This window comes from Enoplosus armatus, chromosome 1 (genome assembly GCF_043641665.1).
Source record: "Enoplosus armatus isolate fEnoArm2 chromosome 1, fEnoArm2.hap1, whole genome shotgun sequence".
In the NCBI taxonomy this organism is placed as follows: domain Eukaryota; kingdom Metazoa; phylum Chordata; class Actinopteri; order Centrarchiformes; family Enoplosidae; genus Enoplosus; species Enoplosus armatus.
In genome coordinates this window covers 12141216-12164047 of record NC_092180.1, presented here as the reverse complement: position 1 = coordinate 12164047, position 22832 = coordinate 12141216, and the positions used below count along the sequence as shown (strand labels likewise).

The 22832-nt window shown below is 39.8% G+C and overlaps 1 protein-coding gene across 1 annotated transcript in view; it reads right to left on the bottom strand.

The window, feature by feature from the left end:
• The window catches only part of mettl15 (methyltransferase 15, mitochondrial 12S rRNA N4-cytidine), a 46426-nt gene that overhangs the window by 12360 nt on the left and 11234 nt on the right, over positions 1 to 22832 (bottom strand). Inside the window, exon 4 of the mRNA XM_070908287.1 lies at positions 8999 to 9135. Coding sequence (XP_070764388.1) covers positions 8999 to 9135 — 137 coding nt within the window. The remainder of the gene's footprint in view (positions 1 to 8998; positions 9136 to 22832) is intronic.

Below are 22832 nucleotides of genomic sequence, written 5' to 3'. Positions count from 1 at the left end.
ACTTTATATTGGACCTTAGTTAACTCAATGTGTAATGCAACTTTTTTGTTGTTGTTCTAAATTAAGTTTGGGGCTTCACCCAGCTTGCTGCGTTCTATGTGTTTCTACTCTCAGTTACTCACATTCACATTGTGAAGCTGCCCAGTACAACCACAGTTGGATACCGAGCAGCTCGACTGGAGGAGTTCAGGAGTTAGGAGCTGTGCTCAAGGGCACCTCAGTCTGTACTCTTTCACTTCCTCTAACTATCTAAAGTGCCCTCTTCAATCTATGGGAAATATTGACATTATCCATCTGTTTACTGCGTCATACCTGCATTGTAGACACAACAGCAACACTCAACATCAGGCAGGTCAAGGTTATTCCAAGCAGACATCTCATGGGGTGACCACATGAGATATACAACACGATTAAAAGGAAACCCACAATAGCTTGAGTAGCTTTCCAGTCAACCTTTTGAAAACAAATCAGGTATTTCCTTGGAAGCCGACTAACCGTCTTAGCTACCCTACTGAGATCCTTCCTTGTCACTGACAGAGCAAGACCCTGTGTACTCAGTCACTTCCTCGTGCACGAGTGGTGAGATCCTCCAGCCACATTCATGCATTATTCATGTGACCTTTTAACATTGTGTGAACAAAGATGATGGCAGAAGAGAGCAACAGGAGTTAGCATCTATACATTAGAGCGAAAGGGCTCCTAAAGCCTTGAAAACAGGTTTCTAGTGAAGTTAATACTCTGCAAACAAAAATGATCTGATTGTCATTTCTAAATGACAAACAACTCATTATGTACTTCACAGACTGCAAAAGTTGACTACACCCTCCTTAACCAGCACTCAGTACAATGTGTACTCAGTATGAGGTTAACATGCATTTTTAATTGGTTTTAAAAGCTGAAGTAATATGTTTTAAGATCTCAATATGAGACCAATCAAAGAGGGAACTCCTGCTCTAGTTGTCATGACCTCTGGTGAGGGATACGTGACTGCCGATATGATTCAGGGACAATTAACACATTTTCTGGAGCCACAGAAAGAAAATCTTACTTGAGCCGCAGTGGCTCAGAACTGAAATACTGCTGCTTTTGGTATCCCGAGTCATTCATTTCAGTCATTCACTCATTTAATGGCATGCTTTTTCAGTTTGCTGTCAAAATAAGCATGAATAATTAATAAAATAAGCATAAATAAACATTTTCTCCATGTCTAGCCATTCATTAATGATGACACATTTGTAAGTGCCGCACAACTAAGTCATGTTTCTGTTTCTGCTGACTGTATTTATGAAGGACAGGTTTAAATGTTTGGAAGAGAGGAGAAAGAGCTTTAATAAAATTCTCTCGTTCTTTGTTCTTCAAAAATACAAAATAATGAGACATGGTAAGACAATAAACAAAAGGATAAGAACTATAAACACAACAAGCACAGTCAAAGACTAGTGTGCTCTCTAGGCTCCATAGCTTCAACTAAATTAACTAACAAACATTTGTTAATATTTTAACCAATCAGAAGCCAGAGCTGACTGCAGTCATTATTTGCCCTTATTAAACACAGCAAAATGCATTTCTCATAATTGTATCAATGGCTCCAACAGCTTTAGTAAGCAACGATGTTTTAAACCTAGCGTTAACATTAGCTAGCACTGGCTGGTTATGGTGATCTGATTGGGCTTCTTCTTTGGAAATGAAGACTTAGTCTCTTCTCTTAAATGCATGCAATGCACTTTCAAATGCTTCATCTGATGTCTCACCCATCTTTGAAGCAACTAGCAACCTGTGCACATAGATTGAGTCACTGCTCTCAACACATGAACCTCCATCTGGAGGAGAAGTCTTGTTGATTTTACTGTATGCCTACCATGTGTAAGCTACACCACAATAGCCACTTATTGCTCATTATGCAAACTTCACACATTTTTGAGGAGCACTGGTGCACCTTGATATCAATTTTAGTCCGTGCGTCTGTAAAAGTATTTGCAAAATGCAACAAAATGGCTGCAGACAGGAGCCCTGAAAATTGCATTTAGAACATATACTTATTTTCTCTACAAGCTAATGAAGGTGTGTCGATAAGACTACTGTATCGATTCCAATAAACAGCATCGGTATCAATAGAGGTATTGATGAAATAAAGGTATCGATGCCCTTCCCTTCTCAGATATTTTACTGTACACAACAATGGCTCCACCTTTCTCAAGATTAACTTGGGGCATTCAAGGAAAGAACACAAATTGGCAGGTCGTCTATTTCAAAACCCACTGAAGACAAAATGGCAAGGGAGCATCTCACCCACGCTGCCCGGGCCTTCCTTTGCTTTGCTGTTGTTATTCACTATCCTGCACAGTGATTGATTTGTTGAAAAATCTATAGTAAAGGCTTTGTTGTTCTCTCTCATCACCTGCACAATCCCTTTCTGTTACTGCCTCCTCAGTAACACTCTACCCACCATCTCTAATTTCGAAATTTTGTTAATTATTCAAAGTTGCAGTATTAACTATTGTTTACAGTCTGTCTAGAGTTTAACAAACTTTTTATCTCAATGGTTTTAGAACATTTTAGCCATTCTGGATTCTAGTTGAAGCCTATTTACAGACAGGTACAGCAGGAGGTCAAGCAGTGTTGTGCTGATGATGATTTTGTTGTTGCCTCAAAGCTAGTTGCTAACTTTGTTTTTGTTTTGTTTTTCGCTTTTTTCCCTGAACACAGCTCCCTCCCACTGCTGGAAACGGTGGAACTGAACCAAACCAAAGAATTTACCTACGTAACAAGTAATACTTGTACGAACAACTTGTATAAGATGTACTTTTTCCCCCCAGTTTTTAACCCACTTCCTGACAGGAGTTGGATCAACCAATCAGCTTACTTGATGTGCAGGGCCGCACTACACATTTCGATTCGGGGGGTGTGCACATCGGCCCCTCTGAGAGACTATGACCTACGATTACGGATAACACCTTTCTCTGCATAGGTTCACAGAGGAGTTTCATACATCTTTACAGAAAATAATTCCAGCTTTGGGTTTATCTACCTTTATAGGGTTATCTTGTACTTCATCTTCAAAAAAATGCATTTCATTTTTCTCTTACAAGTAGAGGACTATAACAGGCTTCCAAATAAATGCAGTCAACTTTTTAAAATGTAATTAAAAGAGCTGCATAATCACACTTTTCATTGCATTTTCCTGTTGGTCCTGCTGGTCAGAAAGTGACATACATCACAACCAGTTAGCTTAACTACCAATTATGTTTCATACTGCATTTCACTGCAGTGATAGCCTGAAGATTGTGCACACCCCTTCTATTTATTAAATTGAGAATCGGTTTTGGATCGAGAATCGCTGCTAAATCGAATTGTGTGAATTTTTTTAACGTAACATCACAGAAAAACATTAATTATCTGCTTCGGTCTGAATGATTACAAAAATTGCGAAGTAGTAAGTATATTACATATTGATGTATATTGACATTTTCAGTGATAACAGTAAGAGATCAGAGGTAGAGAATGGCCACAGGGAGAGGAGAGAGGCGACAGTGGGCAGTGCCCGCTGGTGAAGCCACAAGCTTTCCAATGAATGTTATACAAGTTAGGGCTGCATAAAACAAATGCAGAATTCCTCATTTTATTAGTCTTGGGGAATTGAAAGAATGTGAGCTGGTCTATGTAGAGTACCTTCTCTGTGTACATGCAGACAAGACACATTTTTGTGGTGTTGTGCTAGCTATTGTACAATACTGCAAGCTCTATCATGCTAACCAAAGGCTTACAATCGACTGCATTTCAATTATATTGGAACGTTTTACACAAATTACTTTTACTTTTTAATTATTGGAAATGAAAATTGGAAGTCTGTGTGTCCGCCCACACTCAGGTGATGAACATACCTTCCACTACACACTGCGACTTCTTCTACATGTTTTTGTAAGCCACTGAAGGATTTAAAAATATGCAAAACAGTTACATAACATTTCTAAATTATTAACTTCTTTATGTGGCTTAGACACAGAGCTGGAGATATAAATGCCTTATGTAAGGTCTTATATTATTAAAGAGGACAAGTTTCAGTGGTGTATGTGCTGAGGTCCAAGTGTGGGCTCATAATTGCTTAAGAGATCTGTGCTATTTATAGTCGTAGCACCCCACAACATTGACATCATGCAAATTTTTGTTATTCTGGCATCTCACTGGATCAACCTTACACTGAATATGAGTTTTCCAAAGCTCACACAGAGACAGTCCAAATCTTTGCCGATTGAATCACGGGATATGTGACATGCCGGTGACAAAAAGCCAGTGCTGACAGTACAGGTGGAAGTCAAAGGTGAAGCCACTGTACCTCCATCTTCACCCAAAAAAGAAAACAAAAATGTTAGCGCATTCCCATTTGCGAGTGAAGAAACCATCTGGCATTTGAATTCTCAGCATATTTTTTAGCCACACTAGCGGCGATGTCTGGCGATTGTTGGTCCACCGCTGTCCAGAGTGTTCAATTATTTGGTATTATTCAAGTATTATTGTTGCCTTTCGAAATGACTTGACAAGTCTTTGGTCATCCTGAACGTCAGTGCCAAATTTTCTGGCGATCAATCAAATTACTTTGGTGATGCTCAACTATTAGATGGATTGCCATGAAACTCGGTCCATGTTCACCTCAGGATGAACTGTAATAAATTTGGTGATACCTTAACTTCTTATATAGCACCATCACCAGGTCAAAATAAAAATAAAAAATTCGGCGCTAATGACATACCCATCATCCTCAGCTGTACTCTGTGTTTAGAGAATAGCCGTTCGCTAACTCCCAAGGTGCGTACAGACAGGACCACGGATTCTCTCCTGTTTGCCACCAACTAAACTAAAAATCTGATTCAAATATCCATGTCTCTCCATTCCTGTCTGAACACACACACACCAAGTCTCGATTAAAATCATGTTCAAAATATTTTCATGTTTTGTTCTATAAATGAGCATATTTCAGTAAAGAAAGGAAAACTGTTCTGTCATATTGTGGTAAATCTATCTCTGTTTACTGTTGGATAGCTGGAAGTTTTCTTTTTCCACAAGTGCTCTTATGTGCTCTAGTTCTGCATCTTTATCAGGGTCAAAAAGTGATACTGTCTGTTATCTCAATACACAGAGATGGCTAGAAATGTACCAAAATTGTAAGTTATCATTCAAAAGGCAGGATATCTAACAATTGTTGAATTGTGGCTATTCAACTGTACAGAGTCAAAAGGTGCACAAAATTTCTGTCCGTTTGAGATCACAGGTTCCTTAGAACCTGCCAAAGCACCAAACAGATAGTGTAAGGTTTAAAAGCTACAAATGTATAAGGTTTTTCAAACCAGTTTTGAATTGTATCTAAACACATTGGCAAAACAGGTTATAATAGGGTAAAATGTAAACTACCAATTTACGGTTTGACACTTTGAGACTTTCGTATTTCCTCACAGACCATCCCCTCACTAAATATTTCCTTGTATTCACTTGTTCTTGTCCATCTGGAATAAGAGTACACTCAGTGAGGACATCAGGAACCTTCACAGCAGCCTCAGTTTGAGCGCATGCTCGTTCAACACGATGCTGCCTCTTCACAAATCAAGCCTGAAATATTCCCTTGTGTTGACCTGCTCAGTTCCTTTACCTGCGTCACTGAAGCCTAAGACAAGATGCTGATTGATTGCTTTCAGCAGGGGAGCAGTGATGAAAATATCTACAGTCCAGTTAAGAAAAAAAAAAGGAAAGAGGCTACAAACACAGGACCAATACACAGGCTCGTCTTTAAAAAAACGTTTAGTTCAAAATTTCCATTTGTGCTACCTCAGTTGACCTAGGGAAGGTTATAAAAAACCTCCCTGATTTATTTATTTACTATTAAAGCTACATTAAAATTGTGAATTTGTAACTAAATGGCTGTTAACTCGTTGGTGGTCATGACATCGTCTCCCTCGAAATGTCATCAATAACTGTTAAATGCTTCCCTGCTGTTTCTCCACTTTAATTTCATCGTCTTTATTTCCTGGTTCAAAGGCTCGTTTCTGAACAGTTAGAAAATGTTGCATCACAGATGAGGAAAGTTTCCAAATATGGAAACACTTCCCCGCATGTTGTCTATGATGTGTGATTGATTGATTGAGGTTACTAATCTACTAGGTAGAATCGAGAGATTTTCAGACTTGTGTGTTGTACCGAAAAATGAAAAGGCTACTACACTTCGCTTGGTTTTGTCACCATGCAAAATCTAACTAATTCTACATGAAGAAGAGTAATTTTTACACAGTGTGGACTTTAGCCAAGACTCAACACAAAACTAACTGGGCTGGTGAGTTATTAAAAAAGAATTGTGTCAGGCATTGATATTATGTTTGTTACCTACATATATTCAACTGTTGCAGCTGTAGCTTTGGGCAGACGTGTAACGTTAAACAGCATGTTGACATTATTAAAATAACGTCCCTCCCTCTCTCTGCCACAAATACACACATACAGGGAAAACAGTCATGTTGTGGTTGTGTTGTCGTAACGGTGGATTCCTCTGGTACTTTTACTTCTTGTATGTCATAGTCCATGTTTTGCAACAGCCACATGAATTTCTTGAGGATGGTCACATTATCTATATGGCCTTTTTGGAACAGCTGACCAATCAGAGCTTAGTGGGCGGGACTAAGGCAGCGTTCAGGCCGACTTCTGCCCTGTGTGAAACAAGGCGGGCCTATCATTCATTTGAATGAAGCCAGTTCGTCAACGCAGCACAGATGCCTACTCAGAGGGCTGCAGCAAATAACGCAGAGTTGTCCGGCAATAAAGTTGAACCAGGCTTTCTGCAACGCAAGATCATCCAGCAAAGCCAATCACATGCAAGCGCACATACCTCGTGGATTATTTTCGTGACGAAGATAAAATATGTCATTAAAATCCTGTCTGTGAGTATTATAAACCATCAATCTGTTAGTCCAACTGCACTTTCTGGATTGTATTTCATGTCTCACTAGTACCTTGAACAACACTCCCCCCACCAACACAGCCCCCTGCACTGTGTCAACACAGGGCTGCACTAAGAATGACGTGGTCATCTTCCTACATAGCTAGCTTCCTAACTACATCCATGAAAATCCATGTGGATGAGATTGACGCAGCCGTCATCGTTAACTGCTCTTAGCCACCGCTATCGCAGCTTCTGTATGGACTGAAAATGATGTCGATGGGACAGATAATACATCACTTGCTACTGATTGGTTAATACAAAACTAAATAATCCCTTTCCCAAGAAATGGGCTCATATGAACACAAAGCCACATTATCACGTTACAATTATCAGCCAAGTGCCCAATTCATTTACTACAATTTTATTACAGTTTCCCTATGAGGACAAACAAAAACTGTAGATATGTCAAATTTAACTATATCAGCATAAACCCCTTGAGATGTATCATCTCATTTTCAAGGGAGTCCCAAAACAAACACTCACTTACAACCATAGGATGAACAAACTATAGAGTAACAGTCAGTGAAAGCACACGCAATTTGTTTTTTGTTTTTTTAATACGCCAAAAGTAGACAGAATGAATATGTACAGGTAAATTATAACAAACTGGGCTTCATGTACCAAAGATTTCAGATTCTACTATCCTGATGTGACAGCCAACTTGGCACTTGGTGTAAAATCCACGAAGTGTATAACACACGTCAACAGTCAACATCTCATATCATATCATATATGTGTGTGTGTGACCCCATATGCACACATGTAAATCCAATATTTGCCTGACTTTGCTTTTCAATAATGCTTGCTGCCTTTTCAGATATATAACATTTATTGTGGGCACAACTACTGCGCAGCTTCAAGCGCAGGGAAGTCATAGCAACAACAAGGACGGTGAAAAGCAGAGAATAGCGAGGCTCAACATGCAGGAGACAAATCCTATTAAAGACATGGATGAATATCATTCAGGGAGCAGAGGGTTACTTTCATGAGCTAATGCTTTTAAATAAACTTAAGGAGGTGAGATGAGTCTTCTTTTTCTGTAAAACTGGGTTCAGATTCACACCAGCACTCAACAGTTTGCATTGAGGTTACGCTTTCCTCAAGACACGGGAGTACAGAGGAGAGAGAAAATCCTCTAACCCTGTTGAGCGGATGCACTGCGTGGGCTGCCAGGGTCTTTTACTCAGGCTTCCAATAATATTGGTTAATTGCTAGATTTCTCCAGCTTCTCTCAACTTGCATCACGAGTAGGCGTGGAAGAGTTTACAGCGGGGGTATATTGCTGCTGACAGAATACAGTGTTCTCATTCTCTCTCTCTCTTAATTGTCATTCCCTGCTCACAGGCACATTGCTCTGGCAGATTCCCCTGAGAGAGGTTTCCCCAGAATCTACGTAAAAGGATTCCTTCCCACGCCATGGTCTTAGGAACATCTAATTTTCATCCTCCCGCGCCTTGCTCATGCACACACGCACTCCCTCTCACCCTGGCATTGTGTCCTCGTGTCTCCCTGTTCTCTCACTCATGTTTTCATTTTCTTTTCTTTTTTTCTCTCTCTCCACTTCTTAACTCACCCCCCCCCCCCTCATTTCTTATAGATCCTCCGTGGGAGGCAGCATCTCCCTCACACTGCAGGCGTGGGCCCTTACTCTGACAAATGACATGCCGGGCCCACCAGCTTTGCGTGGGGGGAGAAAAGCTTTAAGTTAAGAAGGAGGAATGTATTTGATTGGATGGTGAAACTCAGGGGCTGTATCTTGGCGAGCAGTATTTGATCGGGCTCAGGCAAGACGTGAGAAATATGAAGAAGAACTGAAATACTATATCACACCTACAGTATGTTTTAAGAAATAATGACCACAAACCAAACTGCTTAAAAACGGTCAAGCTGTCAGCTGTGACTATAAACATGTATAGCAAAAACATGACATAGTATTAACGTTTCGTTTAGGCAGCTTATAACATAAATCTTTAACTTGTGTTAACTGGTGTTGATATATTTCAATAAATCACTTACGAGTGTTCCTTGGCTAACTGCTCGGCCAGAGAAATGGCTGTAGGATCTCGGTCTAAGGCCAGGACTGTGACTTCAGGAACCATATTCAGTATTGCTTTGGTATGACCACCACCTCCAAATGTCATGTCCAGGACCACCTACATGCGAGAAAGCAAGAGAACAACACATTCTTCTCACACCAGGACTCCACATACACAATTAATCATCACCATCTTATCATCACAATGTCAATTCTTAATTTAAGTGATTAAGTCACAGTGGTGTCATTTTAAATCAGATTTTTTTCTGAAGCTGCCTTATCTGGCTACTTAATGTCAATATTAAAACTGAAATTAATTTAAAATATTTAAAATAGGCCTTTCAGGTAGACTTCTCTGATATGTATATATAGATTTAATTGATAAAGAGGGTTGTCTTTGTACTTGAAAAATGGACGTGCAATGTACTAATTCCAGTATAAATCTTGCATGATTGCAGTTTTCTTCCCAATTATATTTACTTTTTGCATCCTCAGTGCCTTGCCTATTGTTTCCAAGCCAATACTGTGAAATTCATATCTGGACTGATGATAAAATAGATTGTCAGCTCTTAATGTGAAAACTTTAAATCAACATATATTATCATAATATAGTTATAGTTATAATGTCTTGCAAGTTCAGCAGTGTTTCTGTAGACCAACTAAACCATTATTTATTCTCCCCTTCAGTAACCGAAAACAGCAAACAAGTTTGACAGCTTCAACCTGCATCAAAACACATTGTTATTTCTAATCAATATTTTTATATGAACAATGAATCAAATGACTACCTATAATGTGAAAAGTGTTGCTTGTAGTCACAAACCTACTGAGAATTCTCACCCAACTCTGTAGTTCCCTTCAGCTCTACGGAGCATTTTTTACAGCCTGCGACTTCACGGAACTTTGGAGTCTGCTATTTTCAGCGACAAACCTCTTATAAACCACACGGTTTCGTCCAGGAAATTTGGTAAAGCTGTCTTCTTGTCATATAGAAGTCATCGTAATTACGATTTTGCTGAAGCGCCTGAAAACCAAACAAATTCTGATGCCTCACATCAGCCAAGAACGTTGTTCAACGGTGGGATTTTTTTCTTCTCGAGACAGTCTTATAAAAAGATAATCACTGACACCATAACAATGGTAGTACTCACTGTGCCAACAACATGCTAGCTAGACCCGTCCTCTCCTTACCGTTTCTGTGGCAGCGCACCGACCAGCACAAACAGTGCTCCGGCCGTGTGGTATTTCCCTGACCTTGAACCTCACTTTTCCTGTGTGATATTTTGGTGCCAGACGTGTGCGGTGCACAGGTGGGAGGAGAGGCGCAAACAGGTGGGAGTTTCATTCTATTGAGGCAGCGCAAAGCGAGTGGTTGCTATTTCAGTGGAAAATGGGTCTTAGACTTTGCGCTGAGAATAGACGTCTCTGATCCCCGTCTGTTTCTGGCACAACGTCGGATTACAGCGGCTCATCAATCCTGTGTGTCATTGCCTCATTTCCAACTTTCTTTTTCAGTGAAAGCGGCGTTTAATGTTTTACTCTTGAAATGAATGACGGTGCAAACGCTGCTGTGTCACATTTTACAATATAACATGACCATTCATGACACGGGATACAGTAGAATTTAAACTGAAATAGGGTTGGATTGATTCGGTCACATAATCAATGGCTTCATTAACATCTTTTATGATTTATATCTATCATCACTGTACAAAGTAAAACATTTGTTGAGCTGTTGCTGTCATGCTTCCCTGTGATTGGCACAGAGCGATGACACCAGTAATGTGACTGACTGAGAGTGTATTTATTAATCACCACACCTTCCAATTTATATTCCACTTCACCCAGCCCCTTTGCACTTTGCACTGCTGCAAAAACATGAACCAAAATAGCAGGTGTGCTTGGAGATGCCCACACAGTCCGTGCACCCAAGACCTACCGCTCTGCACTTGTAAGGTAATGTAAGGCAACCACGGGAGAGCTGTTAGGTCAGGAAAATAACAAGAAATTGTTGTTTTGATTCCCATCTGAAAAATAATACTATTTCTGCATTGCTGGTCTTTTCATGTGTCGAGGTTTTGGTGGCAGATGTTGCTACATTTGGCTGCAGCGATGAGGAGGATTTTTAATGCATGCCATCAAAGACATGACTATAGAAACCCTGAGCCACCACATTCACAATGAATTTCTTCCCAATGTGGCACAAAATAAAGATAATGTGGTTGAAAGTTTTCATTTTTTTCATTTCATTCAGCAGAAATGAATTTCACTCAGCAGAAATTAAACCATTTAAGATTTAAAAATGAATTCTGAAACTGTTGAAATGGTTAGCTCTCTACTTACAGTATAATAACTGTGTCTTTCAAACAAAATAAGAGAAAAGCTGTTTTGTTTTGTGAAGTGGAGTATTATAACCCTTTGGCTACTCCAGAAAACATTTTGTTAATTTATCCTGAGACAAATGTAAAAATGCCATTGGACATCTGCTGAAGTGACTTTTAGTTGGCCTAAAAAACGATGCACAAGAGGACGATCAGTAGAGCACTCTGTATAAGTAATAGGGGTGAAAATCAGCAAAGAATACCTTTACCTTACATTAACCTGCACTTTTTTATTAATGAATTAACGTGTTCATAAATGTGTGACTACTTCAGAACATCATTGTATTTACATGTCAATGTTATAGTGTGTTACAAGTATGTATTAACTGTTAAACACCATTTATTAATAATATCATGAGAGGGAGGGAGTGGGAAAATGCTTTATCAAGGAAATGTCCAATACCTGCCAACCATTCTGCCACAGCATCTTTGCTGTTAGTCAGCTAGCTGTAAACTCAGCTGTATCCATGGATTACCACTTGCAAAGCAGAAAACATCTCCTGTCCAGGAATATTTCCTCATACATTTCCTCACTGCTACAAAAAAAAAATATTGCAGCCCTGCACTGACTGAACAGTCTGAGATCGTGTGAATAATTGGTTGGATTATGCTTTACTTTTTAGTTTTTAAATGTCTGCTCTGTGACGTATTATAATGTCAGCAAATGGTGGGGAACAGATGTAAAATGACACAAAAAGGAAATGCCAGCTATTTCCCCACAAAAACATTAAACATGTCGATCGATAGTGACGTTGAAGGTGGGGTGTGTGCGTGCATGTGTGAGGGAAGAAGTGATCAATGGCGGTTCCCTCTCCTTTCCAGCGCACAGCAGCAGATGGGGAGGGGGTGTGGGCTAGTGGGATGAGTCACACGCATAATGAACTTGCCTGTTGTGCTATTCAATACAAAAAAGGAAAACGAAAACAGAAACACAAACAGCAAAGTAGGCTGGCTTTTATCGAAACAGTCGACACAAGCAACCAGGAGACAAACTAGTCCTCTACTGGAGTGTGCAGCACTTGTCACAACAATCTTTCAGTCACATCTTGAGGAAGCTGTGGCCAAGAAGAACAAAGGTAAAGCCTTTTTATGTCACTGGTGCAAATGATAGAACAGACAGCCAACTGATGCTCAATATTCTTAGAGGTGGTGGGTTGGAAATATAAATACTGTATGTTTATTCACATTTGTGTCACTGCTGCACTGAGCAGACACTATCCATCTTTATGAGGTTTTACACGTTTCACCTCCTTCACTCACTCACACATACACACACCAAATAAACTAAGCAAAAACAATTAAGTGTGTGCAACCAAAACTGGAGAAATGGATGTTTACAAGGTCATTTATAAAGGTAAATTGAAAATCTAGTTCCCTCACCCTGTGGGAAAACAAGCTTCTTCTAAAGCCCCGATTGCTGTTGTGAAAACCTTCCTTCAAAAAGCCTGCTGCTTCTGCCACCAGATGGACAAAACAACTTCTTGAAAAGATTTGGTGATAATGGGTTTGGCATTTGCGATGATGATTGACACCAAACTTGGGAGTGAGTCATTCGCATTGATATTTCATACAGAGGGGTGTCAGCGAGGCTCTCACCTAGACCAGGCCTTCCCAGAGAAGGCAGCAGATTGGAACGAAGCCAGAACACGACGTGGGTCATCTCGGACTCTACATGTAGAGATGATACTTAAAATAAAAGTAATTACTGTAGTCTACGTTTTGTACTCTGTTTAGGGTGTGTAATATCTGCCTTTCCCAGCAGAGGGAATAGGAGAGTTAGGAGTGGTCCGAGTGGTGCAGTCCAACAGTGAAGCTGCAAGGTGCTATAATGCTTCACTTCAGCAGTCACCCCACAGCATTCTCAATGAGAGCTTTTTTTCCCAAAAAGAAAAGGTAAACACATTATAGAGTCTCATTTGGCATGCTAAATCAAAAACACAGGTAAGAGTATCAAGTTAGAGAGATTTTAAAAACATATACAGTGTGGGAAAAGTACATATCTTGCATTTATGAGATTGTACAAACATAACACAGCTCATACAACAGTAAATAATATTCTGCTCATATGGAAAAAAAGGGCCTCATCTCAAGTCTTCTTATGGTTGAATTCATTAGGAAAAGGGGAACAGGAACCTGAGAGAAGGCTGAGTACTCACCTAAATCCTACTTGTGACTCCCCAGCCCAGGTCAGTTACAGTGGGGGATCTAAAATGTCATTGAGGGGAGTTTTTACAGATCTTGTTACACTAACACACAGACCATTAGGGAGACAGATACACGGGTACAGGATCGCTTTTCTTGTCGCGTCCGTTGCCATGGCAAGAGTGGAGGTAGCCGGTTTGCATTTCTTTCTCTGTCACACAAAGTTCATGGCAAGATACAAGTGCGCACAAATTTTAGCCGGTTTGTGGCATAAGAGCATGGTATGGATAGAGGAAGATGGAGGTTGTGATGATGGGATTGATGGTGGTTTTATCGACTGCACAGAGTAGCGAAGTGTCTATATACCTGGCCATGGCCTTTGTGAACTTGACTCTGGCTATGCTCACACTATATCAAGATTATCTTATAATAAAAATACTTTTTAACAACACAGTATATACAGCTGTAATACATCTTCAGTATTGTCTGTTTCTCTACATTCTACCTCCACATGCTGATTTCAACTTCACTTTAAAAAGGGTGTAAATACGTTTTTCCTCTCTCTACTTTATTCAAACGAATATAATAGGTGTGTACATTGGTCTTGCAGGTAAGAGGCGGAGGTGGGGGTTGGGTACCCAAAACAGATGGCCAATGAGAGCAGACAAACTCAAAAGGCATGAAAGCTTCCCCAATTACTCTGTCAAGAGATTATGTTGACGGCGATCAGTGATGTCTGAGATGCATGCGGCCTCACCTCAGACCTCAATTCAAAGTGTACTAAACATACTACCTGTGCATCTGAGAGTAAGTAAGACAGAGTGGGTGAATGAGTGAGTGAACAAGTGATACAGGAGCACAAAAATGTTGACAAAACTCTTTACCAGAGGGCTCCTTCCAAATGCCTCTCTGCTTGTTAAGATAATCTCTCTTTTGTCAAAGGAATGCTGCAGAGTAACGACAAATACTTTCATTCCTCGTCTATTCAGCGCTGTTTGCACTCTTTTGGCACTAGTTTAAATAAAGGCACTTGAAGAGGTATTTGAGCTAGTTAAGACAAGACATGTCTACGTCAGCATTTGCTCGTTTGCCTCCGAAAACACCTGTCTGAAGTTTTTTAGGTAATTTCCAAATGAACAAGCGAGAATCCTATCAGAGGCACTTAGAAGCCATAAAGAAGGGCCAGCCTTTTTTTCCAGAGTCTGTCAGTACATTTGTGAGAGATAAAATATTTTAGTATTACTTTTTTTTAAGTGTCCCCTGATGTTAGAATGCCGAGTATGCAAAACAGAAACAGAAGTTAATTGTGGGAATTTTGTGAAGGAAAAAACGTGACCCAGCTGTTACAGACCTTGTTGGAGCTCCACATAAGGATCATTAAGTTATGATCTTATTCCAGTGATATCAGAAGAGGTTTTCTTATGTATCCTAGCAGATGAATGTGCACCCATAAGGAGAGTCTGGGACTTGGTTTTACAATTTTGGGTGTCAAAACTACATAATGAGACTCCAACTTCAGGGGAAGGCTCTCTGATGGCTCCACTCTTCCCCCTGTAAGGCGGTGAGGTTGTTTAGTTATGAGAGGGTTCAAGGAGATCATACGCCAAGATTGTTTGTGATGAGGTGTGAAGAAAGATATGGAATTGGGTTTTATTCATAGCTATGCAAATCACGTGCAAATCATATTGCCATTGAAATTTGGTGCTGATATTCATGGTCCCCAAACAATAAATTCTAATTTAGTGTACGTTATCACGCTAATTGTGGGTGAAAAATCAAAAGAGCTGGTAAAAGATAAATACAAGAGTAAAATAAATGTTTTTTTTAATTAATTTCCTCAATTGTTTTGAAGTAGTTAAGTTAAGGTTAGTATTATTGATTTATTTTAATTTATACTTTTTGTGTCTTTTGTTTTAATCGAATCTGTATTTTTAATGAGATAAGAGAGACAACATATGTTGTTTATCAGTGTCAGTCACTGCACTGTTTCTGTTCACGTTTTTTAAAACAAGCAGGCTGGGTCACACTGTTTGTTTTGCTGGAAATGCTCCCGCATCTGCCAACATGTACGCACAGGTATAACAAGGCTGACAAAGGTTAACACTGCTGGGGATCAAACAAAATCTAATGAAGGCATGATGCTACATACAGGGATACTATGTAAATCCTACCGACATGTTCACACACATTTCTGAGAAGTTCACATTTAACTAATGATTCATCCAACGATTGACGTTCTCAAGAAGATACCAGACCCAAAGGGATGTATTCAACTTAGGATTAAATGCCACATTTAAAAGCAATTTAAAAGAAATCCCATTTGAGACTACCATGATTATTCAATTATGACAGTTTTCAACGTTGCATTTTTGATTAGTCAGCGCCGATCTTGATCCAATCAATCCCAAAGCACTGCTGACATGATCACGTAAAGGAAACAACGGCAAGCTGCAGCCTCCCCTGAGGAAGATGTGCCTGGAAAAGAGAGCGGCTGAAGAGCCATAGACCAAAGGCGACTGGTAGTAAATGTGTATCATGCACTTCATAGACATATCCACGGAGACAAAGTGTATAGGCTGCAAAAGAAATCGGATCGCTGAGTACTGCCCAATATTAAAGTTTTGATGTACATAACATCGAAGGGAAATATCTCCAGCTGCCAAATGTTGGACTTCCGACACAAATAGTGACTAGGCATACTTGAGTTAACTCTTTTTTCTAGAGACATTCCTTTTTAGGATTGGCTGCAACAGGACATAGGCTATTGGTCGACAGATGTGTGTGTTCTCAGTGCAGCACACGGCGCAGGACATACTGGAAAACTATCTAAACAATTTCAGGAAGCTGGCTAGTCCGTTTGTCACAGTGTCTCCCAACACCATATATAGCAAATTTCAGGCACAATCTGGGCTGTTATGAAACACATAGGCAAGGTTAAGTGTCTTTATGTTCCCTCTGGTGTCACCTTGTTTTAAGTTCAGGAAAGATTCATAAAGGGTCATAAAGCCGTGGACATGAAGCAGCTCATTAACAGTATTCGTGTAAAAGTAAATCAATAGTGTTGATCAAATACGTGACATGTGCCACAGTAAAATATTGTTTACATAAGCTGCACAAAGTAACTCTGTGACATTAACTCTATCAACAGTCAGTTAAAGATGATTTATTACAGTTCCTACTTGGTTATAGGAAAAAAGCCCTGCACACCAAACACCTGGAGGTCAGACAGGACAATAAACTATCTGAACTATGATACACAAAGAAATGTCCTTATATATGTAAAGAATGGAGACATCTCCTTTACCGAGTCTGTTATTTTCTACCTGAAGGCACACTCAAAGTGCATTATCTTGCTTATACAAAGGCCACTTACCACAGTATAAAGGTTATGTGATGGTGGAGGTGAATGAAGCTCAAGGCCTGATGCAGAAGTGAGGAACAACACTGACCTATGCCTGTGTGAGAGGACGCAGCGTTACACAGGACAGTGGACAGCCTCTAGGTCAATAAGAGGCATACCTTTTTATTTCAAAGTTTCGAATGCAGTTGTTCAGACAAGTAAAAGCAAACCCACAGCTATCCAAGCTAATCCTTTGCTTTCCATTACTGTGGATGGCCAGAAACAGAAAACGCTGAAAACAATGAGAAATAATGTGTCTACTCCTTTAAACATCTTGAAAATGTGCAAAAGTTTTGAAAAGATGTATTTCAAATGGTATGCACGCAGAGCTACCTTTTGATCTAACTTATAGTTATCATTGAGACCTGCACACACATACACACAACTAATTTTAAATGAGCCGATTTGAAACGGTTAGAGTTGTGATATATATGAAATATATTGAGCCGCTATTTTGTCTTGTGCTTTTATTCTTCCCATAGGGGCATGAGAGGGGCTCTGGTTAATGTGACTTTATCTGCCTGGAGGCTCCAGGATAGAGAACCGAAAACTTAACTCATCTAAAATAATATTATGATCAGCTCTGGTAAGGGCTCAAGACTATCAGTAGATCCTCAGGTGGATCGTTTTTAACATTTTGTGCAAAAGCGTGTCATGACCGCTGTCCAAGGTGCTGATCTTGGGACAGCCAGGGATGTGGGAGCTGTCAGAGGATACTCAACAAGGTTAGTTAAACTGGTGACAATTTTTTTTTCTTGCCTGTAGGTGTGAATGTATCACTTTGCATTGCTGAAAGGCGCGGCGCTGTGGGAATGAGCACCACAACAAACATACCGCTCACCTTCACTACCAGGGTGGGAGCAGAAATCTCAGAGACACAAACCAACGAAAACTCAACACATGAACATCAAACCGCAAAACTGCTAATGCTACTGCTAATATCTTTTGCTATGAATACATACAGTTAGTGGCCACTTTATTAGGTACACCTGGACAATCTGTTGTAATTCAATAATAAAATATTTAATGTCACATTATAATGAGAGGTGTTTCCATTTACTTACACGATGAGGCCAGAATATTAGAAACACCTCTCAATATAATGCACTCCAGTACAACACCTTCACAAACTATGACCTCAATTTGAAACATGTGATTTAATTAACACCTCCATGACATTGTCAATAAAAACCTGAAGATTATAGGCATCATAAAACTTTATGGCAGAGCATTTGTATTGGATTGCATTAGACTTTACAGGTGTACCTAATAAAGTGGTCACTGTGTGTATTTCCATGTGAGAAGCTATAGACAACAGAAGGAGTGTAATTATACGCACATCACATGTAGGTGCAAGCCAACTGGAAAAATGTTGTTACTTTGGGCAGGTTTGATAGTTGACCACATCTGTCATCACAGAGCCAGTCATACTATTTGTTACATTTAGGTGATGTAACCATTTTGAAACATTCTGACCTGACAAAGATCCAAACTTTGTCTATTTAAATACATCTGTGCTTTGAAATCAAGTGTGAATCAGTATGCAGAAGCAGAATTGTTGCACCAAAATTTACGTGCTGGTGTTAGCAACTAAAACCTTCGTGGCGAAGCCGTGGAATCAGTGATGAGTTTAGAGCCCTGATTTCACATCACGATTTAGGGTCACAATCGCTGAGTAGTAGAAGGTTTGGTGATTATTTGTCTTGCTGGAATGATTTGTAACTATTGCTTTAACTCACTTGCTAGCCCTTGATTATGTAGCTTGAGTGTCAATATCACTATGTAGCATGGAGGAGGACATGAAGATATACTGTGCCACGTTATCCAAGGCCCTGGAGTTCTTCCTTGATGTTACCAGTGCCATTAAAAACAACAGTCCCTCCGTAGCACCTTCCTTTAAAAGTGTTGCTCAATTTTGGAGTGATCCTGCATCAAAAGTGTCGCATCAGTGCCAGTGAAAACAACCACTGCAATTTTGATCAAGAATAATATTTCAATGTTCATTATCCCGCTACACCAAATGTGCACTGTAGTAGCCGACAAGAATGACATAACATTGATTTACGTCTTTTTTGGAGCCTAATATTTATGGATTGACGGTTATAAAGTTAGTTTTAAAGCTTAATGTACGGCTGCTGATATTATGAAGCCTCTTGTAATATTGTAAAGTAATCTCCCCCTCACTCTATTCACCTCAAGTCAAACACCATAACATCTTCAGCCCCCTCACATTTCCCTCCTTCCTCTCCTTTATGTACTCTTTTTTTCTCACCACCACTTTCAGATAATTCATGCCAGCTCTGACTTTGCTCTACGGCTACATTTGTTACATTTTTCAATACAAAATCTGACTGCAAAGAGGAAAACCCCGGTCCCTGTCCTCCTCTACATAAAGCTCATAAAGCCCATGTCAAGCATCCGCCCACTTCAAGGAGTCCTGAGACTGGCTCTTACACCACGGTGGTGCTGAGGAGATCCCTGGAGAAACAAGGATAGCAGGCACTTGTATCTTCTCTGAAACTATGAGCCAATAACTCAATATTTACTGTACGTGGGCAACCCATGGCAACGATTAGTCTTTCTACCGTTTTATAGGCTGCTTGCTTTCTGAAAAAGTAATCTGAAAGTAATTACATTTTAAAAATGATGAATTAATCTAGCTTCTCAGAGAACTATTTTGATAAGGTATTAGTCTTTGTTTCCATCAACATTAACACAACGCTCAATGTACATAAATTAGCAACTGTAAAACCTATTCTGGAGCATAAAAATTTTGGTCATGTTGTTTGGGGCCAACATATGGCAAAACATCCTAGATGCAGAGGACTGTCATCTGCACTGTAAGGTAATCACATTATCAAGCAGCAATCTGCGCCTCAAAATGATGTGAATGGCATTTTCATTTAACTTGCATATTCTAAACCTTTGCAAATAACGTGATTTACAGGGGACAGTAAAGCATTGTAGGGGTTTGATTTGGAGGCAATGAATGACAGCTGGGAAAGAACTGATTGGACACCGAAAGAAATGGAAAGGGAGGGACCTCTACTGTGTGCATGAGTCATCACTCTCCACCCCCACCCCCCCAGCCAAACTGTCTGTTTTTGTCTTGCAGGTTGGAGATTTACTGAGCTACATTTTCTCTGCTGGAAAGACTCATTTTTTGCAAAAAAATGAATTCAGACCTTAAAAAGCAAATTGTTGTGAGTAACATCATAAGTCAAATTTACAACAAAGGGTCCAGAGACTGTTACAAAATACTTTACAGTCAGTAGAAGGTATCCTAAATATAAATGTATGTGTTTGATATATCATTTTATATAACAATGTCAATGTTTAATGTCAACGTTTATTATAACAGTGTCATAAATCAGATGGATGCTGAATCTACTATAACATGGTTACACTAAGATACATTTTTGACATGTTCTTCTACCAGCCTGTCTGGCTTAAACTATGAGGATTTAATACCTAAAAAATGACAACTACCTAATCCACAAAACAGATTCTCCTGTTTACTCAGCATAGTGGCTCCGGGATACACATCCTTACATCAGCACAGACTACAGCCTCACTCCTGTGCAGTGAAGCTGTGGGAGACAGAGTCATTCATGATAATCAAATTAATGTTTCCCACAGTCTAGCAGGTTAGTTTGGGGTTGAAAATAGGGGCAAGAGGGTTGCGGTGTGTGAAATCCTCCTCATTACTTTGACTAGTCTAGTCAAATCACAATTGAGCTGGTATATAAATATCCAAGAGGACAAGATGTCTGCATTTAATGACATTTTGTTTGACAAATTCAGATATGATTATTGTATTCTAGTAAAAGTTAGAAGTAACTAAAAGTTAGTTATAAGCCAAAGAGAAGCTTTGGCAAACTTTCCGCCGAAATATTAAGTCCCCCGCTACTCAAAATTGTGTTTTTCTAATTGTTACGTCACTTGGATGTTTGCCCTTCACTGTGCAGAATAATGTGTATGCAGAGTTTGACACTAGACAGCTGTTTTCACATTCATCTGCTGAAAGAGCAGAAGTTTCTCTGTGCTCACCTTAAATTTGAGTGTAACACGTGTACGTACGAGGATGATTTTGTGACATTACAACTAGTTTGGAAGCCAATGTAATACACACACGTGATGTGGAAACATGAATGGTCTGTGTATTCTGTTCATCAAAACACTTGCATCCATTATTCTGAAAATAAAACCACACACCAGTGGAGTGATGATGTGCGTCCTTATGGATGGACGCACACTGGGATACGCCACTGTCCCATTTCCCAGCGGTGATGGACGTAAACTATTCACAAATAGCAGATTTTATCACATTCGCGGGGCACACCGGCGACTGTACCTTGACTTCTTACCCTGTCTGTGTGAAACAATTGGTGTGCGCTACAATCGTCAATAAACACGACATGATGAGATGCATGATGCATTACATTACAAATGTGTTTAGATAATGGTAAAGGCATGGTGAAGTTTAGGGAACAAAAACTTCTCAGTTATAATTAGAGGTAAATCATGGTCATGCCAAATAAATAATGGGGAAGGTATGGTTAAGTTTACACCACTACAAGTACTAGAATATGGTTAGGGGAAGAGCCCCTTCACAGTTAGAAGAAACCAACATTGAGTGTGGGTAGTAGGAGATGCAAACCCTGGTCTCAACTGTCAAAAGAAAAATGTTATATACTGCCACTCCTCCCTTTGACATTTTGCTGCCCTGTACGTCACACTACATCTAGCTTTGGCACTCAATGTAAAGATAGGTCGATTTAAGCAGTTTGAACTACTATTGCGGTCTATTTTCTCTCCAGAGGGCCGTCTCTACTGAAAATGGAAACGTATTGTTTTCTATCTGGTTCTCTAACCTCAATTACCGTTATTCTGACATGCCTACAAATGCATAGTTGTTAAAATACAAAATATAGACTACTAGCTTCCTGTGGATAGGAAATGCCACAAACTGTGACAGAAATGCCAAAAGGCTATTTCTTTGTTTTAACAGGAAACAGGAAATAAGGTCAAAAATGATGCAGTGAATCTATTCAAAATGATTACATGCTTCATTGCTCTTCTTCACTACTCTGAAAGATTTCTCTTAAGTGTGACACTAGTGTCAATACAGTGTGCCATGGAAACAATGCAAACTATATAAAGCCCAAGAGAAAACAGAAGAGAAACTGAAAAGAGGGGATGGAATCATCTAACTATATTCACAAAATGTAAAGAAGCATCAGGAAAGATGGCTTTCTCTCCTGAAGGTGAATTTCATGGTACTAAAGGAAGACAAAAGAAGAACAGGGCCAAGTCCATTAGGGAGTGCAAAGAGGAGTTGAGCTAAATGAAGCCTTCGTGGTGGAAGGCATGGTAATAGGGAAAAGACATCTAGAGGCATTTAAGAAGATGCTCCCAGTAGTTTGAAGGGACCGGGTTGACAATACAATATGAAAAGAAAGGAAGTAGGGAATGGGGTGGGGGCAGTGAAGGCGGCTTGGGGGAGGGTGTTATCGGAGGGAAGCTTCATAGTGCAGCGCTATCTGCTGATAAAGTTGCCATGGGCTTTTCCATGACTGGTATTATCATCAGTCCACCAGTGTTTTGTACTGAGGTGGAGGTGCTGTAAAGGCCACAGAGAGTATCACATTTCAGGAGAGTTAAAGCTACGAAAGAGACTAGACTCACTGCAGGCATACCTGTATGTATTATATTGTTTTGTATTGTCCTTATTGATTGCCTCAGGGTCAGTGGGTGGCCATACTCACAGTATTAGCCTATTAATCAGGCAGAATTTAGCCATTTAGTTTCACTTCATTATCCACTCTGACATCGTGTTCATGTCAGCAGTTTTCTGTTTGGGAGGGAGGATTATTTTGCCCTAACCATGAC